The following is an 18,249-nucleotide window of genomic DNA, read 5'->3' as shown; positions in this document are numbered from 1 at the left end:
AAGTTCAAGTGATGAAAAACAGGAATAAGCTGAGAACCTGCCCTTTGGGTATCAATCCACTCACTGGTGAAGGAAGAACAACAGTTCACTTTACTTCCTTTAAATCACTCATGTCAACACAGAGGCTGGACTGTTACAGGGAGAAACTCAAGCCCACTTGCTCTAAAGCTGCCCTGGATTCACTTGCAGTGGGTTGATCAGCAAATAAAGGAAACTATCAGCCAAGCCCACACACTATACAAATACATTTTATTTAGAGATACCCATAATAAGATGCACAAATACTTTTTGTTCACCAATTTTCCAATCACAACTTCAAGTAGTGGAAAAACCAAACTGCAATTAATTACAATTATCTATATAACAGGGCAGTAATAAAAGATCTATATGTCAGATTACAGCATGGTTAACGATACTCAGGTGAGAATGTACAGATCTAGGTATTTAAAAAGTGCATGGGTCATTGCCACATACACTAACATGCTTTTTCAAAGAGCAACATCTTTCTGGCATGTGAACACAGTAACCCGGTTAATGCAAGATGGAAAATTAGGCTCTTAATTTGATCTGGAAATCTATCTATTCACAGTTTTTCTCCAAACAGCAAATTAAGAGTTACTTGTGACTGACACATGGAAAGCAATCTGTAAAAATCACTGTTACATTGTCCATATAGTCCAGCAACACACAGATGACCTAAAATGATCAGTTCCAGCCTACACCTTCACAGCTCTTCTACCACAGTCTTCTTCAGAAGAGTCCAGAGTACTTGATTGCATTTAGCAAGCTGGCAGAAGAGTTGTAATCCGAGAACCAAGCTCTTGCACCGAGTTCTTCCACAAGAGAAATCTTAATCCTCAAATTTCAAAAACCCCATATTCCACCTGCAAACATGTCACCTGGATCACATATTGCTGGGTTTACTTTTAAATTCCCACCTAAATGGAGGGAAAGGTAGGAAGTGGTGCTGATCTGAGAGAGCAGTTGCATTGGTTTAAAGTTGTATTTAAAACACATGGAACCTGGACTCATCTCTCCTGTGTCTCTCTCAAACCAAGGAAGTTCAGCAGGTTCCACCGCTTAATGCAATCCCTGTTTTGCTTTTAAATAGGGATAGTGCTATATGGTGCTTGGGAAAGACCAGCAAAGGACTGTTGTGTGGATGATTACATGAAAGAGCAAGAAACACATTAGATCAGTCTTCGGTTAAACTTCTTCCACTACAAACAGAGAGACAGAGACTGACTTTTGCATTGTAGTTGAGGCACATTTTGCATTGATGAACAGAAAACCCCAGTTTACATTGCAACTTCCTGTGGATTAGAACACAGGCAAACCTACTGTTAAAGCAATTTTTTAAAAAGAAACCAAAACCTCAGTTACTGTTCTATTTAAAATTCTTAAACTGCTCCCTCACCTATTCCAGCTAGAGATACCTTTCCAGTTGTGTATATGCAGCTGCTTTTCCTCCCTAAAACTTGTTTAAGACATCCTTGTTTCTGTGCACCTTGGAAGTAGACAAGTAATTCCAATGCCTCTCAGGGTGGGCCCCTGTACCATATTCAGTAAAGCTGAGAAAGTCAGTACAATTTTGTACATACACAGTGAACCCCAGAACAAACGACGAGAAAAATAAAAGCCACCAAACTGAAACAGCCAGCAGTACAGGAATCAACTCCTTCATGGAGCAGGAATGAGGTTGGAACAAAGCCTTTCAGACTGAAAGGGGGATACCAGTCCAGGGAGATATCCAGGGCTGAGTCAAACGAATAGGAAGACTGTGAGCAAGGCCACAACTCAGCAAGCTGCTGCCTAAGTGAGTACAGAAGTCTCAAACTGTCATAGGGCTTTAAGAGGTGCCCCCAGGCTTTGCAGAACTGGTACCTGAACTACTAAGCTGTCAGAGGGCAGGGAACTTGCTCGAGTCCCAAGGGGTAGAGTGTGGCAAGATGGGAGCAAGGCCAGGACAAGAGGCTGAGAATGGAGACACAGCATTTTGAGCAAGAGTGACAGAGCCCGTTAGAAGTTACTTACGCAGACCTTGTCACAATGGCCCCACTATCACACCTGCACTGAGAGCAAAGCACAGAGCAGCTAACTGAAGCTGTAAATCCTAGCTGGCCTGTTAACACCCTGTACATCAACAACAAACCAGGTGGAAGGAGCTGCAGACAAGGCCCTTTTCACTCCATCACAGCAGGAAGCACATGGAGGTGGCTGGTGGCAGCTGTAAAGCATGCTAGTCACAGTCAATCAAGAAAACGGAGAGACAAGTGCATTGGTAACCCTGAGTGATGAGGGTGAGAGTGAGTGACCACTGAGGAAACTGGTTCTTCCCCATGCCATCTTCACATCTCATCTGAAGAGGGATGACCAGCAGTTTCACAAGCTCTGGAGCAACTAATCTGCAGTCGCATAAGCATACAGCATGATGGAGCAAACCCTCAAGGTTTCCATTGCTCAAACACTCCATTACCAGCACATCACCGAGCGTAGCCAGTCCCTGGGCATTACTGCTGGCCAAAGCTCATTATAGTAACTTTTGCCTTTTGAGCACAGGGTTAGAGTTTAGCCACTAGCCCTACTATAGCACAGTTTTTTCATAATCCACCAAATATGCAAGAGACAAAAAAAATATCCGTGGAGAAAGCCTTTAAATCGGATCAAGTCAGCAGAAAGCCAGTGATGCACGCTCCTGGCTTTGCCCATAATAAAATCTTTAGTTATGACATTGAGTAGCAGCCAAAGATGCCAGTGCTCTAGTTGACTAAACCACCACTGATCAGTTTAATAAACACACTGGGTGCAGACGCAGGGCAGCTCCACTTTCTGATCTGCTGACATCCACTGTACAATACAGATGCAAGAGAATTTCACCTTCTGTAGGCTGCACAGGAGCAGAGTCGCCACTTCTGAGGCAGCCAGCCAGCCACTGAAGTTTATGGTAAAAGCACGGAGGGATCTTTCTGCAGTAGGCTACAGGTTTTCTTTTTATTATGACTCAATATTTTTCAGACTAGGCAACCAGCTTTGAACGGATTGTTAAAGGTGAACTAGGAAGAACGGGAGAAGAAGAAGGTGCTGAAGGTTACAAAACAAAGTTAAACCCATCTGTTCTACTCTGAAAAGTGACTGTGACAGAAGAGGACCTTACTGAATTTGAAGAAACTCTGAAGTTAGCAAGAACTAAAAAGAGAACTCCAGATTAACTCTGTACTGGGGTACAGAGAGAACAGATACAGCTAGCAGAGGAATTACACGTACATTAGAACTCTTTGACCGCATATTAATGTCAATACACTGATGACTAATCATGCCGATTCTAAAAACAAAGATAGCCTCATGGATCAACAGAAGGCAGTACTGTACTTCAGTTAATTACGGATATGCATGCCCATTGAAGGCCACAACGAGTGAAGAAGTGTTCCTGTTTCCATGCTGTTATGATCAAATTAACCTTACAGCTGGGAAGGGACATCTTGTATCAATCACGCCATCCTCTGCTATCTGCATTAGGGACGGAAACTCAGCCCAAATTCCAGATGTCAGTTTGAGTTTAAGAACAAAGGTTTCCTTTGCCAATTCAGAAAAAGCCAAACATGTAATGTCTTTGTATTAAAAAAAAAAAAAAAAATTAAAAAATCACTTTTCAGAGGAGAAACAATTTGCAAGGTAATTCTGAACACTGAGCCCCATGTGTGGACAGGCTGGTTTTGCATACTATCTGTGATTTCCCACTGTTCCATTTGCAAGCTGCATCAATAATTTTGAAGTTTTACTTTAGTTAAAAATGTGCACTGTAACATTTAAAGAGAGCTGTTACTACTTCACTTGACAGCTTCTGAGATAGTTCAGGATCCAGTGCTGTTTCTGACACAGCTCAGGACAGAAACAGCAAGCTGATGAAGGCTCTGCTAAATGGGTGGAATTGCAAGAGTTGTTATCAAGCATCAGACCCTGCATTCAGAAAAAATGCCAGCAAGTCCCAATTATTTCCCCGCACCCAAGGCTTGAGAACTTATTAAATATACTTGGGAAAAAAACGTTAAAAACAGTTCACTGTAGGACATCCTCGTCTCAGAAAACAAGCTGTGATCACTGCATGTTTTAAAACACCTTGTGTAGTTTGTGCATCATATACAAGTACATCATAGGCAATGGGGAAGATCCAGCATTTGTGTACATATTAACATACAGGCAAACACTGATAGATGTAACAGGTAAGACTGATCCCAAAACAAACCAGTGCATTGATTTGTGTCTACATCCTAAAACAAATGGAACAAGTCACAAGTAACAGTACAAACCTCTTGAAACTTCAAAATGTACATCTTAGAAAAAGACAATGCATGTACCCAGCCCTAAGACAGTTATGAGTTTGTGAGATAACTTTTCGAAGATCAAGGTACCAGAAGAGGAAGGCACATTAACCTCTGATTGGTCCGTGTCGGTATTATTTGGATGAGTCATAGTGATTTATATACCCTGAGACTGTGGGAGGCCTTGAAAAGGAAAGGAGACCAGTTGAATGGGCAAATAAAAAGTACAAGTTTAATGAGATTTCAAGATTCAGCACCTGAATTTTCCCTTTTAACAAAGGAATCTAGAAAAGCAGTTCCTAAGAAAAGAATGTATTGACTCCTAGATTTTTGTTCTGAGGTCAAACAATCAACATCTAGGACTATAGAAACATTGCACTATGTTGCAATGGTTTTCACACACCCTCTCAGCTTCAGGCTAATGACCACAACTGGTATGCAATCAAGTGTTTTACTTGGTGTTTTACTGGGTACAGAAACAGTCAGGTAGCCCACATTTTGCCAACTCTGTCAACCCTGGCACCCTTTTTTAGATCTGTGTGTGCTTTCTTAGATCATACTGCTCCCAGCAGGATACTAGAAAGTGGCACTCAATTTTTAGTTGGGAAGATTCCTTTCTGTCAACAGCATTCTTTCAATTTGCCAAGTATCATGTGGTTTTGATAAAGAAACCCAGCATCACAAGCAAGAAGATACTTCCTATTTTAAATCCTTGAAAATTAACATGGAGAAAAAAAGAATGACAGGGATATCTACTTGATCCCTCTGAAAACACTTCTGATTAAGCCCTTTCACAAGTACCTCCTGAGCAATGAACAAGTATCCCCTCTATGTTTTTAAATTCCTCAGGAGTCCTGAGAGCAATAACACTGTTGGGCTTTCACCTTTTCTCTTGTGCCCCCTTGCCCGTCTTCACCACACACCAAAGTGCCTGCTTGCAGAGGCAAGGGAGAGCATATGCAGGAGATGCCTTCAGACAAGATGTGGCTATATTCTTTCCACTCTCCTTCCTCTGCAACATGTACAAATTCCTGGTGCCTGTGCTTCAGAGACTTTCAGGTAAGTTACCGAAGGCACTGCAACACTCAGAAATGCATTTTAAGTTGAGGCCACACCACGGGCTGTAGCTGTGGTGTGGCCAGTGGTGCACACGGGGATTTTCACTTGTCTTTAAGCTAGAAGGCATGTGCCTGGCTAGCATGGGAGTCCAGGACTCAGTACAGGCTGGCCAGAGGATCAGCTCCACCTGCATCACACAAAGCTCTGCAGCAGTGTTCCTAGGAACAAGCTGTACCCCAGTTCAGTAATTTAGTCATAGCAGCTATTGCGACAGAAGTGAATTAAGAACCTTGGAAAAGTGGGTTTATGGAAAATGAGGGCATCAGACCACCACAAGCAGATCTCAGAGCTCCCACCCAGCTGCTGAAAGATGCTGCTGCTTTGCCAAGATGCAGCAACTGACAGCCTATCTGTTCTTGGTTTCCTGCAAACAAACAAAACAGGTTACCTCCATGAAGGGTCTAGGCAAGCCTGCTTTATTTCACAGCTGCACCAGGTGAGGGACATAAATTCACAAGGTCAGTAAGTGCCCCTCAACTGAGGGGCAGAAATTAAGACACCAGACCACCACTCAACATAGCTGGATCATAACTCTACTCTGTTAACTCTGCAGCTGCAAGCTATGTACAAAGGAAGTACTCAGGTGAAGGAAAAGGATGAAATTCTGGAGAAGATAAACTGATACATAAGTATCTTAATCCTTAAGATACAAAAAGCTGCCAAAGACTTGAAACAGAGGCAGCAAATATATCCCCATAATGAAGTTCAGGAGTCCCTCTCACGAAGGGAGTCACAAGAGTCACCCACAATGTCAATGTAACATTAATGGACAGACTTAAGTCCAGTAAGATCACTGGGCACTCTCACAGTGAATCTTAAAAATGGATCTATGTGGAGAATTAACAACTGAGACTAGGAACAAACACCTAATAACTATTCTTTGGTAATTTACTTACCTTGGACTAACAACAGCAGCACTGATGAGGGAATCAAACAAGTGGACTCACTTCTTTACCACAATCCCAGAAAGCACCCGAGGAGAGCACTAGCAATTCTCCCTGGATGACTTGACTGTACAAGGGAGAAAGCTGGAGGAATTACCAGCAATAAGGTGTTTGGTGAAGAGGGTGAGCACTGCCCTCACTGCTATGCTCAAGCCAACACTGCAAAGTAGCTTCTGCTTCCTTAGTAACATCCATCACATTAACACCCAACTGTTACTGAGGAGTTGCTACCCAGTACTTACAAGCTGGGTATTACTGAAGCCATAGTTAAGTCACTAGTTTGATTACATGTGATTATGAATACTGAAAATGTAATACCCAAAGATACCCAAATTAACATGCTAGTCTACTGAAAAGAGCTAAGCAGTAAAATTAAGTGCTTCCTACACTCAGCAGCAGCACAAAAGATCCCACATGACTGAAAAGTCAACAGCAGGAAGAAAAGTCTGAAGATCTGTTTAATTAAAGTTCTTTCCTCTCCTTCAAGTGCCTAACACTAGATAAAGCAGAGTCTGTTCCCCCCACCAGGAATAGACTGTTGCTGTGTAATCCCATCAGTCAAACATGTATGAGGGCAACTGCCCAGTTCCACAGCCTAGGCCAGCCTCAAAGGTCTACCCAGTTTAAAACAAAGCAAATTGAAGGTCTCAAGCATGGCTTGACAAAATGCCAGCAAGCCCATTTCTGCTCGACAGAGGTCACCTCTACAAGTACAATATTGCTACAGTAAAGACTCGGATGATTTGGGGTGGAGGAGTCAACCCCAAACACACTATTCCGGAGGGCAGGGAGGAGCAAGGGAGGGAAATCATTAAAGAAACATTGGAAAAGATAAGACAGTCTGAAAACAGGCACGCCACTGGGTCTCAGCAGAGCACAGTGAGCTGTTCAAGAAGCTACTGAAGTGCAGTCGCAAGACTCAACTCCATCCATCGCAGGGGTCTATCTGCCATTTCAATAACAGGGTGCCCCCAAATCACCTCTACACAGAGCCTGGAGATTCCCTGTCATATAGCCATTTCTGCCCTTTGATGGGAAATCCCTGCCTTTCTCTCCACGATCCTGGATTTCAATTCCAATATCTTACCCAACAGGGAAACAAAATCAAGTCAAGTAAGGAAACCTGGCTTTTTCCCTGTTCCTCCTATCACTTATCTTTGGACAGTTGGCATATCATCACCTTTGCCTCAATTTCTAACACTAACTGGACCAAAAGTGACAGACAACCAACCACAAAATACTCTGAAACTTAACATCTGTGTCACTAAAAGCATTTAAACCCAATAAAACAGGCTAGAAATTAAGTTCTCTCTGGCCCAATTTGTTTACAGGCTTGCAGCACTGTCTAGTTTGTGTCCACTTTTTTGGGGGGGATTTTCATACAGCAACAAGGATGGACCCCTCTCCATGAGAAGTTGTCTTTGCAAGAAAGCACCCTGAAAGCAGAATACACAGAAGCACGTGAGACTTGAGGAATTTTACATCCTTGTGCAGATTCTTCTTAGAATTTTCCAAAGTTTCCTATGCAGAAAAAAAAAAAGGAGAAGGGCACTCATACTACCAGGCTTTAGGACCACACATTGAGGTACTCAGGGAGATCAGAGTCAGCAGAGAGGGACACTTTCCAGGAGTGTCTTCAGTAACCTAGAGACTACTGACTGCAGAAAAATTAGCCTCTGTGTTTGGAGGCTGAAGCTCAGACCACACAAATACCCTTTTTGCTCCCTCACCCAGAACTGGAATATGCTTCAATTAATAGATGACCATCAGGGCTAGAATTGGAAATTCTAGACCAGGAGTTTTCGTTTGGCACTGGTGACACTAAGTGCCTAATTAGTAAACGTTGTTGCAGCAGAATTGGAGGACACTCAAGTAGACTCAAGTGTCTCATCTCTTTCGAGAAAAAAAAAAAAAAAAAAAAAAGAGCAGTACCTCAGACCAAGCCCAAATAAAAAAGCTAAGCAGAACACGTTCCCTGCGACAAAGTGATCTTACAGTAGATGAAGGAATAATCCTAGAAATACACAACCAGCCATACTTTGCCAACACTTGTTTTTCTCTGCATAATTCCACTTCTCAAAACCTCTAAAATAACCAAAGCAGTATGTTGCCATCACAGAACAATGCAGGCACCATTATGACATCTTTAAAAAACAATGATCAACTCTACATAAAATTGGAGCACTCCTTTGCTACCCCATGGTATATAATTTGCCCCTTTTCAGAGAAAAGCCTGAACAGCTGCACACAGTGCCGTGAGCTCATTCAGTTTAAGCAACCAACCCACAAGGGAAGTAGAATTATGAAATGCCGCAAGAAGATCTGTTTGTGAAGCACCCATGGCAGTGCTCAGTGTGAGTAAATTATACTTCTGGGACAGGTACACATCTGGGAGAGCTCTTCTCTGGCCATGATTTCCACCAGGATGGAAGGGAACTGCATTCCTTGCAGGATTTCCATCCAAGCCTCCACTACCAACTGGAAATTAAGCCTGAGGCTCACTGCTTGGCATTACTGATGAAGATACCAAGTACAAAGACGAGAGGGACCACAAGAACACATGTGGACCAGCTTTATGCAGTCTGGCAGGAACTGCGTAAGGGACTAGAGCTACTCTGCAGTGGTGGCTGTGATCTCCAGCAGACAGGACAACAGAGTATGTCCCAGCCTTGTCTTTCTTCTTGGCTTCAACCAGCTGCCCATTTGGCACCAAAGCAGTGAGGTACAGACACACTCTGCTCCACCAGTGACAGAGACAGGGGAAAGGCATTCACCCCAGCAGGACAGAGGTATCGTCAGTAACAAGCTGAGAGTTTGGTTCCTGCCAGAAGGCTAGGAGGAGCACTCTGGAGTCCTGCATTTTAGCTGAGTATTAGGTAAGACCATCACCATGGAATGTACACATTTCACAGTTGGACCTGAAGGTCATTGGACCTATTATTCCCACCCAGTCCCACATGAAGCTTGAGGGAGTCTGAATGCAGAAAGCAGCAGGGGATTTGGGGAAAGACTGAGCTTCTGCTACAGCAAGCAGGATGACAGCAGGTGCTACTGCAACATGAGCTAACAGCAAGTTACCCTGCTACATGGAAGGTTTCTAGCTTGCGATAGTTAAGTCCGAGATGCACTCTTTAGCCTTGGAAAAAAACCACTTTATTTATTACATTGACTTATTAGAGGAGATGCACAACAAGAACAGCTAAAATGGGAAAAGTTTCCACAACCTGGGACAAAAATGGTCCTGGGATTTAGGCAGTTTAAGAACAACTCATGAGCTACAGCAGCAGAACACTCAGGAACCTTGGCTCGTCATATTGAACGACAAGAACACTCACATCCCTAGCTCCCATTTCCTCTAAGCACCTCTGCAGGCCCTCCATGTAATGTCCCCCTGCATGCTGCAGAACGGTCTACACAAACTCCAGTTGTGCAAGCTGATACCTGGGACAGGCAGAAAAGGAACAGAGAACAATTTTTGCTCCTGGCACTGCTGAAAACTACAATTCAAACACAAATGCACTTTTGAAAACTCCTGCAGTTCTGCAGTTTGGGCTTGATGGGCAATACCCCTGGGGAATCCATCCCTGGGCTCCGATGAGTACAGCTTAAAATTACCATATTCCTCTATGTATAAACAGTGTCATTAGACTTGTACTTTTAAAAAATAAGATCAACCCAGGCCAGGGCCAGGCTTTGCAGATAAAGTAGTAGCTTATCTCTTATAAATATTTTTAATATTTTTTAATTACAAGTAGTCCTCACTCCAGGTAATGTAACTGATGCAAAGCCCCTAGACTTTCACAGAAAGCCTGGGAGCAACCACTCTTTAAAGAAGGAATCCTACCTCACAGCAAAGTAGGGGAGAGGGCACATGGCCAAGATAGCCTAAATGTGGGGAAGAGTCATCTGGAGTAAATACAATAAACAGGGCATTAAAAAACCCATCATATAAAGGATCAAGGAGGTTAAAGCAAAAAACTGGTTCAAAAAGATGTACAAAACTGTTGGAGACCAACAGAAACTCTGCCAAAAAATAACTTGCATTTAAATCAGAAATCAATGGCATCACACAATTTTGTTGTTAAAAAAGGAAAAGAAAAGTGGAAATCTGTGTAAAGATCAGCATTCATAAAGAGTTATCATTAGCTCCAGAGACCAGCGTAATTCCCATGAAGTCCTGATGGAAGAGGGCCTCCTGCCACAAAGAGTTTCATTCCAGACGAGTCGTAGCAGTGGGTGTAAACAGCATTTGGGAAGAAACTTATGTCAGAAAAATAATTCCTCCAGGTTTCATCATGGTTCTGTTAAAGGAAAGTTTAGAATTGTTACTGTTGCCAAACAAACCCAAAACCTTGTTTCACAAAAGCAGAAGGTAGCTTCCAGAGCCTAAAAATGGTTTTTTTTTCTATTAACACTCTCTGAAGCTTCAGACAGATCAACCTGAAGACATCAGAGTTGTCCTGAAGCTTTTTCTGAAGACATTTGGGCCAAACATTGGACAAGGGGAGGTGAAGGGTAGGGAAGATACCAAGTTTCATTAGTTTTTAAAGTTACATCAGAATGATACAAAAGGTAATGGATAGAAGTTAGACAAAACCATTAACTGCTTCATGATAATATACAGGAAATTGAACTCAAATGCCTTCCATGGCATTACCTCAGGAAGCCACAGCTTCTAAAATTGCACAGAATTAAATTAAATCACTTTAGCACCATGCTACAGTAGCATGGTTTTAAAGGAAGACAATGTATTTTTGTTTGAGCTTCTGAAAACTAGAACTAAATTACATTCAAAAATGATACAAAATCTAGTTCATTTATGAATCAGTGCATAAGAACATTAGTCAGTATGCCTTACACTCAAGCAACCAACCTTCAATACTCTTTCATAAAGCTTTTGTAGAAAGCAATTCTGCAGCACTTCTTGCTTACATGATTACTGTTACATGATCAGTGTTTTGCTGGGATGTGTTTCATACAACAGCTCCCATTATTATAAAAAGAACTGGTTCTCAAGTCCTACAGCACTCCTGTGTAAAGGGTGTCCTACAGCCTCAAAGGGTCTCCTGAGCCTCCTACTCACCAGCCAGCCTTTCCCAGTAGTCAGCTTCAAAATTTCACTTCCTCCTGGTTTCTGCCTCTGTCCATAGCAGGCATGTGTGGTCTTTTCATCCAGGAACCTCTGGCCTCTGATATCGTAAAACAGTAAGGAACCTTGCCCCGTTCCCACTGTGATGATGTGCTCATAGAAGCTCACCGATCGAATACCTGTCAAACAGAGAAGGGACATACAATGCAGTGAGGACGAGGGATGCTTTGGCTCTGCAGTGCTGCTGCTTGATGTCTAGTATTTTAAGAGGGACTACCTACTCATATTCTTCACAATATGTAAGTTTCCCCGCTGCTATGGAGCAGTGCAGACAAATCCCATTGATGCTGTTAAAACAGCAGCTACTTCCCTTCTCCTCTGAGGCCATCAGCTACACTGATTGTGCACAGTAAGAAGCTTCATTCTCAGCAGGTCACAGCTCTGCCAGAGAAGCAAAGATCATAAGCCATTTAGGATCAAGAGCAGCTTTGTTCCGTCTTTCACAAGCCTCTAAGTGAACACACCATGAACAAGTACGTGGCAGCAGAGGAAAGAACATCACACTGGTTTCCTCTATGAGCTCACACCCTATCTACCTACCTGATAAGCGACCATGTGAGAAAAATCACTGTCCCAGCTGTCACCAAGTGTATTTTGCTGATCAACAGGCTAGCTGCAAGCAAGTATAACCATAATAATCACTAGTCACTTTGCTGCTGAGATAGATGAGGTTCTTCAGTAATTTTGCAGCTATCTCCACTCAAATATTCTCACAAGCACACCTTATTCTTTGTTGCTGGCACTTTTAGCACTTCACCCAGCAATGAAAAGAGACTAGGAATCCTGCAACCTAAGCAATGCCATGTTCCACCAGTACATGAGAAGCTACAGCGATTTTCCAGTTCAAACAAAACATTCTACCACAATTCAGTTATGTCATTAGATTGAATAAAAGTACATTTTGTTTTCACAAATTCTAAACCTGAAGCCTCAGCTAAATAAAGATCCCTTGGAAATAACCTTGGGGAGACTCTGTACGTAGACACTTGAAATTTGCAAAATGTCTTGTCATCTCATCTCTATTTGTTGTGCAAAAGGTTTGTTCTGTGTAAGCACTCTACCCCAAACAACTCTTTCATACAGATTAAACCCCACTACGTCTATGTTTTTCCTTCCTGCACAACACGATGCCAAGTTATAAACCCTATGGCTTTTTAAGCCCTCTTTAAAGTACCACCGAATTACAGCCTGAACAAGCATTCAAACAGAAGGGGAAAAGAGCAACTTATGCCAGCTACATCCACATGCCAACTGTTGTCACTGTACCAAGTGTGACTGAACACCACGGAACTTGTAACATACTGGAATACACCCAGCGGTACACGTGGCAGCAGACATGCATGAGATGTGGATGCAGCCAGGGAGCTTCCCCTTTCCTTTTTGTACAGAGTCCTAACTAGAAGCACATCCTCATCCTTCCACAACCTGATGTTATATCCACAGCCGCCAGCATCTGTGCCACACACTTAGAACAGGCAAGGCCACATTGTCCTGCTCCAGATGTGAAGTCTTGGCTGCAGGCTTAATAGGTGGGAAACCGCTGTGAAAGTCTCACACCTGCTGAATTAGATTTACCAGATTCATATAAGAATCTCCACTTTAATTCAGAGAACTACAAATGCATCTGAGCAAGCTGGAGAGATATCCTCCCCCCCCCCCCCCCCCCCCCATTACAAGGGCCTGGCTCTGGCAAATACATGCAGAAAGCTTCAAGCCCTCTACAATCAGCAAGAGCAGTCACTTGGATAAGAGGAGAAATGCGCAAGAGGAGACCTCTTATTTTTACTCTGGAAGTGCTCTTGACAAACAACCCAGCAGAACACTTACTTAACAGAAACAGGTGAAGGAGTATGAAAGCAGATGGCATATACTTTTCAATGCAATTTTTTAATAAAAAGCTATAAAATGCAGAATGACTGTGGATCTTTCTCTAATAAAAAAAATTAACTGAAGGAATCTGTGATGTACCCACAACTAAGAGGATGTTTAGAACAGGCTTTCAAGAAGAGCACTTCAGATTGGCTCCGAAGGGGCTGAAGTACCTCAGATTCATCATTCCCATCAAACAAAAAGTACAGCCTGTGCCCAGAACTGATGACAGTAAGCTCTCCAACATAGCTAGCACTCTACCACCTGTGGACCTGGACTATTTGGGTCCGCAAATTGAGTCTTACTCCTGAGAGACAGGGAGGCTCTACAAATCCCAGAAGGAAATGAAGATGCAGTAGCATGTCCTACACGAGGAGCAGACACAGAGTCCATGCCATGCAAGCCCTGTCCACTACATTAACATTGCCAGCTTCGGGATATAAAGTCAAGGGCCCACAACATTGCACTGCATGCCAGTCGAGCAGAAAGCAGTTGCTCTCGCAGATGAAGAACGAGAGTCCAAGGCCTGCACTTCCCTGCACAACTGCTAAGAAAAGCAACACTTCGAAGATGCACTAAAAAGCATTAGCTACCTTCTCATAGAGAGAAGCCCCACTTCCAGTATTACTAAATGACCACTATTCTCTGACCTGCTTTTGTATACAACACTAATGATCTGAAGTTAATGTGGACTTACCACGTTCAGCAGGTGCATTTGGAAGCTGAAAGCACATTCAGGTAACACATCAAAGCACTTATAAGTCAACCCAGATTTTAGTCCAGAAATCAATAAAGAGCCTGCTTTCTAGAGGTGCTGCATGCTCCAAGTCCCAGTGAGATCAACAGAAAGTTGAAACACTCGGTATCTTGGGAATGAATATTACTTATGTGCCTCCACCACCATGCCAAAAACATCCAGCTCTGCCTACTCTGTAGGACAGAAAGCAGCATTGACAAAGGCATTTTCCAGACATGAACTAGAGATGCCCCAGAGATACTACCTACACACAGATCATCCCGCCTTCAAGGATGATCACATACTGAAGGCAGAACCTTTCAGCCACCACTGGGCACCACAAGCCAGTGACTTGGTATTTCTGCCCTGTGACACTGAAGGGTGACAGTGTCAGGACCTCCACAGAGCCCTCACTGACAGTGGGTCAGGGCAAGGGCTGTTGCTGGTAAGATGTTCAGGTGACAACATGAGCTGGGAAAGCACCTTTATTACAGAAACTTCTCCCATATCTGAAAGAAGCAGATCCTGACATTTATTTAGAATGCTCAAACTCTGGTAACCACATAAATAAAACTTTCCTAATCCTTGGGTACATGCATTCTCTTTTGATAACTTCCCTGATGAAGAGATGGATGCCTAGAGACCAGCTAAATAAGGACTGCAATGTATTAGTCTGAGATTAATATGGTTTAAAACAGGCATCACAGCACAGCACCTTCTCATACTTGAAAACAGAATCTGGGAAGAAGCTTATGGGACCATGCATCCTGCAAGCCCTCACATTTGGCCCTGGTGTAAAGTTCAATTGGACATACTGCATCCACACCAGAAAAGGAAAACAGCACTCAAATCTGCAAACTCTTTTTTTTTTTTTTGAAAGAGTAAGCTTTTGTATATTTAAAGCAAATAAACACACATTGAAAATTAAGAGTCTCACTCATGACTTCAAAATTACAAAGCAAGCATTCACTCACAGCATAGACTCCCAATATGATAGCACAGAGCAAACAACATGCTTTTTTCCTGTTCCCAGAGGAAAATGCAATAGACAGTATTAATAGTGGTATAAAGACTGGATTTGCTTTAAGATGAAGTAAAACAGAATAAGACACAGTAAAAAAAATAAGTAGAAGTAAAATACACACTTGTAAAATTCAGCAATATTTGGATGGTGTACAATTTAGCTGATCATAAAAGCACTAAAGTTGTCTATCATTAGATTTCAGAGTTACTTTCACATTTGGTTTGTTGGTTGCTCAAGAAATACTGTCCTAAAAGCAAAACCTACATATGCTATTAATGATTCAGTCTATCTCATGAAAAACACTTCCTATTTATTAAAAGCTTATCTTACTGCAGTCTCAACAGCTACTTCTGCAAACAAACCATTTGAAGCACCCTTTGAAAAGTTTCTTACCACTGCCTCGCTCTTTGGAACACACTGATTTCACGTTATATGAAGGCTGCCTGGGATCCAGAAAGGAGACGTGTGCCTGTGATCCTACTGCATAGACTGACCACTCCTGACCATATGCCAAACACACGTTCTCCCTGCAGTATGGCAATTTTGTGGAAAGTAACTGGAAACAGAAGAAAAAAATAAATCAACCCATTATGAGAAAAGAGCAAGATGTTAATAGAAAAATTCTGTAAGTTATGTTCAAGGAAGTTGCAGTGAAAAAAACAAAATGCAGCTAAAAAATAAGTTTACTACAGAAATAGAACTTTAAGAGAAAAGCAACAACCTGGCCCAGAGAAAAAAACCTGAAAGAAATGGGATGCCTTATCTGAACCAAACTGAAATTATAAAGGCTGAAGCCAAGTATTATACAAAGAACAATGGACATTTTGGTAAATTGTTTTACGTATTTCTAAGCTACTGTTATTTCTTCAGCGGGTGTACACAGACATCAGCTCTCGGGTGAAAAAGCTTACCACATACGCTAGCACAGATATGTCTGGGTGAACTGGCAGAAAGTTAAGAGCACTCCCCACCCTCCGAAATAAGGGGAGTGCAGAGTTTCTCTCCTCAAGTTCTAACTTTTAGGACATTTCATTTTACATAAAGCTTTTAAGTGTTTTACAAACACTGCTGCTCTTTCTTCAAGCATTAAAGGAGATGAATAGTTAACAGCCTTAACTGCTGTTTAAAATTTAACACCGACAAACAGAAAAGCACCTTTGACAGTGTGTGCTCTGCTTTCCAGAGATGAAAATATCCATCTAGGGACACAGCTCCCAGCTCCTATTTAAAAAAAAAAAAAAAAAAAAAAAAAAAAGTAAGATAGTTTCTGTATTACAGATGTCCTTACAAACTCACACTCTCTACTAGGCAGGCTGCATAATCTGTATTAAACTTATCCATAATCCTGTGCATGCTTACCAAGATAAATTTTCATTTAATACTGATCTTGATAGAATGTAATACAACACAAAGGTGCCAGGCAGAATAAAAATAATAAAACGATAAAAAACAAAAATAACTTTCAAAAGTATAGATTTTTGTTAGACAATCAAATAATGAATTATTAGGCAGTATAAGCTAGAGTTGACAATTCTCTTCAGCAGCTCCCATACCAATTCTGATGCTGAAGCAAACATTTCTTTCCAGGCACTACTCTACTGAAAATGCTACACGAAGTCTCCATAACAGAGGAGTAATTAATGGCTATAGTGAAAAGTAAAGCCCACAGGAGCACCATGCTTCTGAGAGCACACCCACCTTTGCTCCAGACCTTCTCTGTTCTTTGAGGGCAGAAAGAATAGTGGAGGATGAATTGCTATTCCCACCAGCAATAACAAGAGATCAGCATGGGGAAGGTTAACGTTTACTGTTTGTCAAACACCAACAAAGTAACACCAAAGCAAGCACTGGTGCCTGCCCTGTCAGTCAGCCACCTTACTTGCTGAGAAATCCAGCAATGATTCAGCCATCAAAACAGAACTGCCTGAAAGTTACCTGGTCTTCACGAAAGGGGAAGGAAAGCAACAAGAGCATTCAAGAGTGGGATTCAATCTGCAAGAAGTGTTTTGGTGCTTTATCTGCTTCTTGTAAACATTCCCCGTCTCCCCCACTTAGGATGCAAGTCTAAAAATCAAACTCAGCAAAACTGTTCCTTCTGAAAACATGTGGGGTTTTTTTTCTATTGGACTTCTCCATTCACTTGGGGCAGAAGCAGACATAACAGATGAAGACTACCATCTCACATCATAAAGATGCAAAAGGATCAGGGGAGAAAAGTATCAGGTTGCTTCTCTGGTATTTTTTATTTAGATCACTTCTTTCTTTTTCTAATACATATGGACAGTTTTATGACTTCTCAACAGTCTTGGTTATCTTACTGACCTTGTTCTTATTGTTGAAAGCCAATGCTCGGACTTTGCAGTTGTCAGGATTGGTGTTCTCCTTGGGGATATCCTTCAGAGCCCTGTGTGTTATGTGGGCATAGACAGGAACTTGAGAGAGATTATGCCTGGCATCACTTTTGGACAACACATCTTCTGTTACTTCCCAAAGTCCCATTGAACCATCCCGGGAACCTGAATATATAGTCCATAAAAAAATAGTCCATTTCACATATACATAACTCCCCTTTTTAAAAAAGGAATAAACAACAGAGTCTGAAAGAAAGAAAGGATACTATTAATTTACTCTAACTGAACACACTGTTTGTGCCTAACAAAAACGTGGGTTTACTGAGCTGTAAAGTTCATAACATTGTGAAGTCCTTGTCAAGTGGTTTCTCTACATGGTTCCCAACCAGCTAGATCACCTCATCTGTTGTCAAACTGATTAGGATGCATCAAAAAACACAATCCTGTACAACAATCAGCATTAGAGATTCACACATGGAATAAACTCAGAGGCAACTGAATAGCCTACTTGTTCAGCCTGACTTACCAGGGCTAAGACTGACAGTCTGTTAAGCCAACACAAAAACCTCCAAGAGAACTCAGTTGGGTTTATGCCAATTTGGGTTAATTTGATTTCTACCAGTATGCTTATGGATATGTACACACACATTCATGGACTGAACAGAAACAGCTATTTTAAACCACAACTTGTACCAATTTGGATGAAATCTATGCTAAAAATTATTTTGCTAAAACCAG

The 18,249-nt window shown here is 41.9% G+C and overlaps 1 protein-coding gene across 1 annotated transcript in view; it reads right to left on the bottom strand.

Moving 5' to 3' along the window:
• Positions 1 to 232: 232 nt before the first annotated feature.
• Positions 233 to 18,249, bottom strand: part of DCAF12 (DDB1 and CUL4 associated factor 12) — a 35,068-nt gene continuing 17,051 nt past the window's right edge. Inside the window, exons 5-9 of the mRNA XM_049795071.1 lie at positions 17,483 to 17,676; positions 16,316 to 16,381; positions 15,554 to 15,716; positions 11,466 to 11,650; positions 233 to 10,683 (exon numbers count right to left, since the gene is read on the bottom strand). Coding sequence (XP_049651028.1) covers positions 10,525 to 10,683; positions 11,466 to 11,650; positions 15,554 to 15,716; positions 16,316 to 16,381; positions 17,483 to 17,676 — 767 coding nt within the window. The 3' untranslated portion in view covers positions 233 to 10,524. The remainder of the gene's footprint in view (positions 10,684 to 11,465; positions 11,651 to 15,553; positions 15,717 to 16,315; positions 16,382 to 17,482; positions 17,677 to 18,249) is intronic.

Source organism: Accipiter gentilis, chromosome Z (genome assembly GCF_929443795.1).
Source record: "Accipiter gentilis chromosome Z, bAccGen1.1, whole genome shotgun sequence".
Lineage (NCBI taxonomy): Eukaryota > Metazoa > Chordata > Aves > Accipitriformes > Accipitridae > Astur > Astur gentilis.
This window is presented reverse-complemented; position numbering and strand designations above follow the sequence as displayed.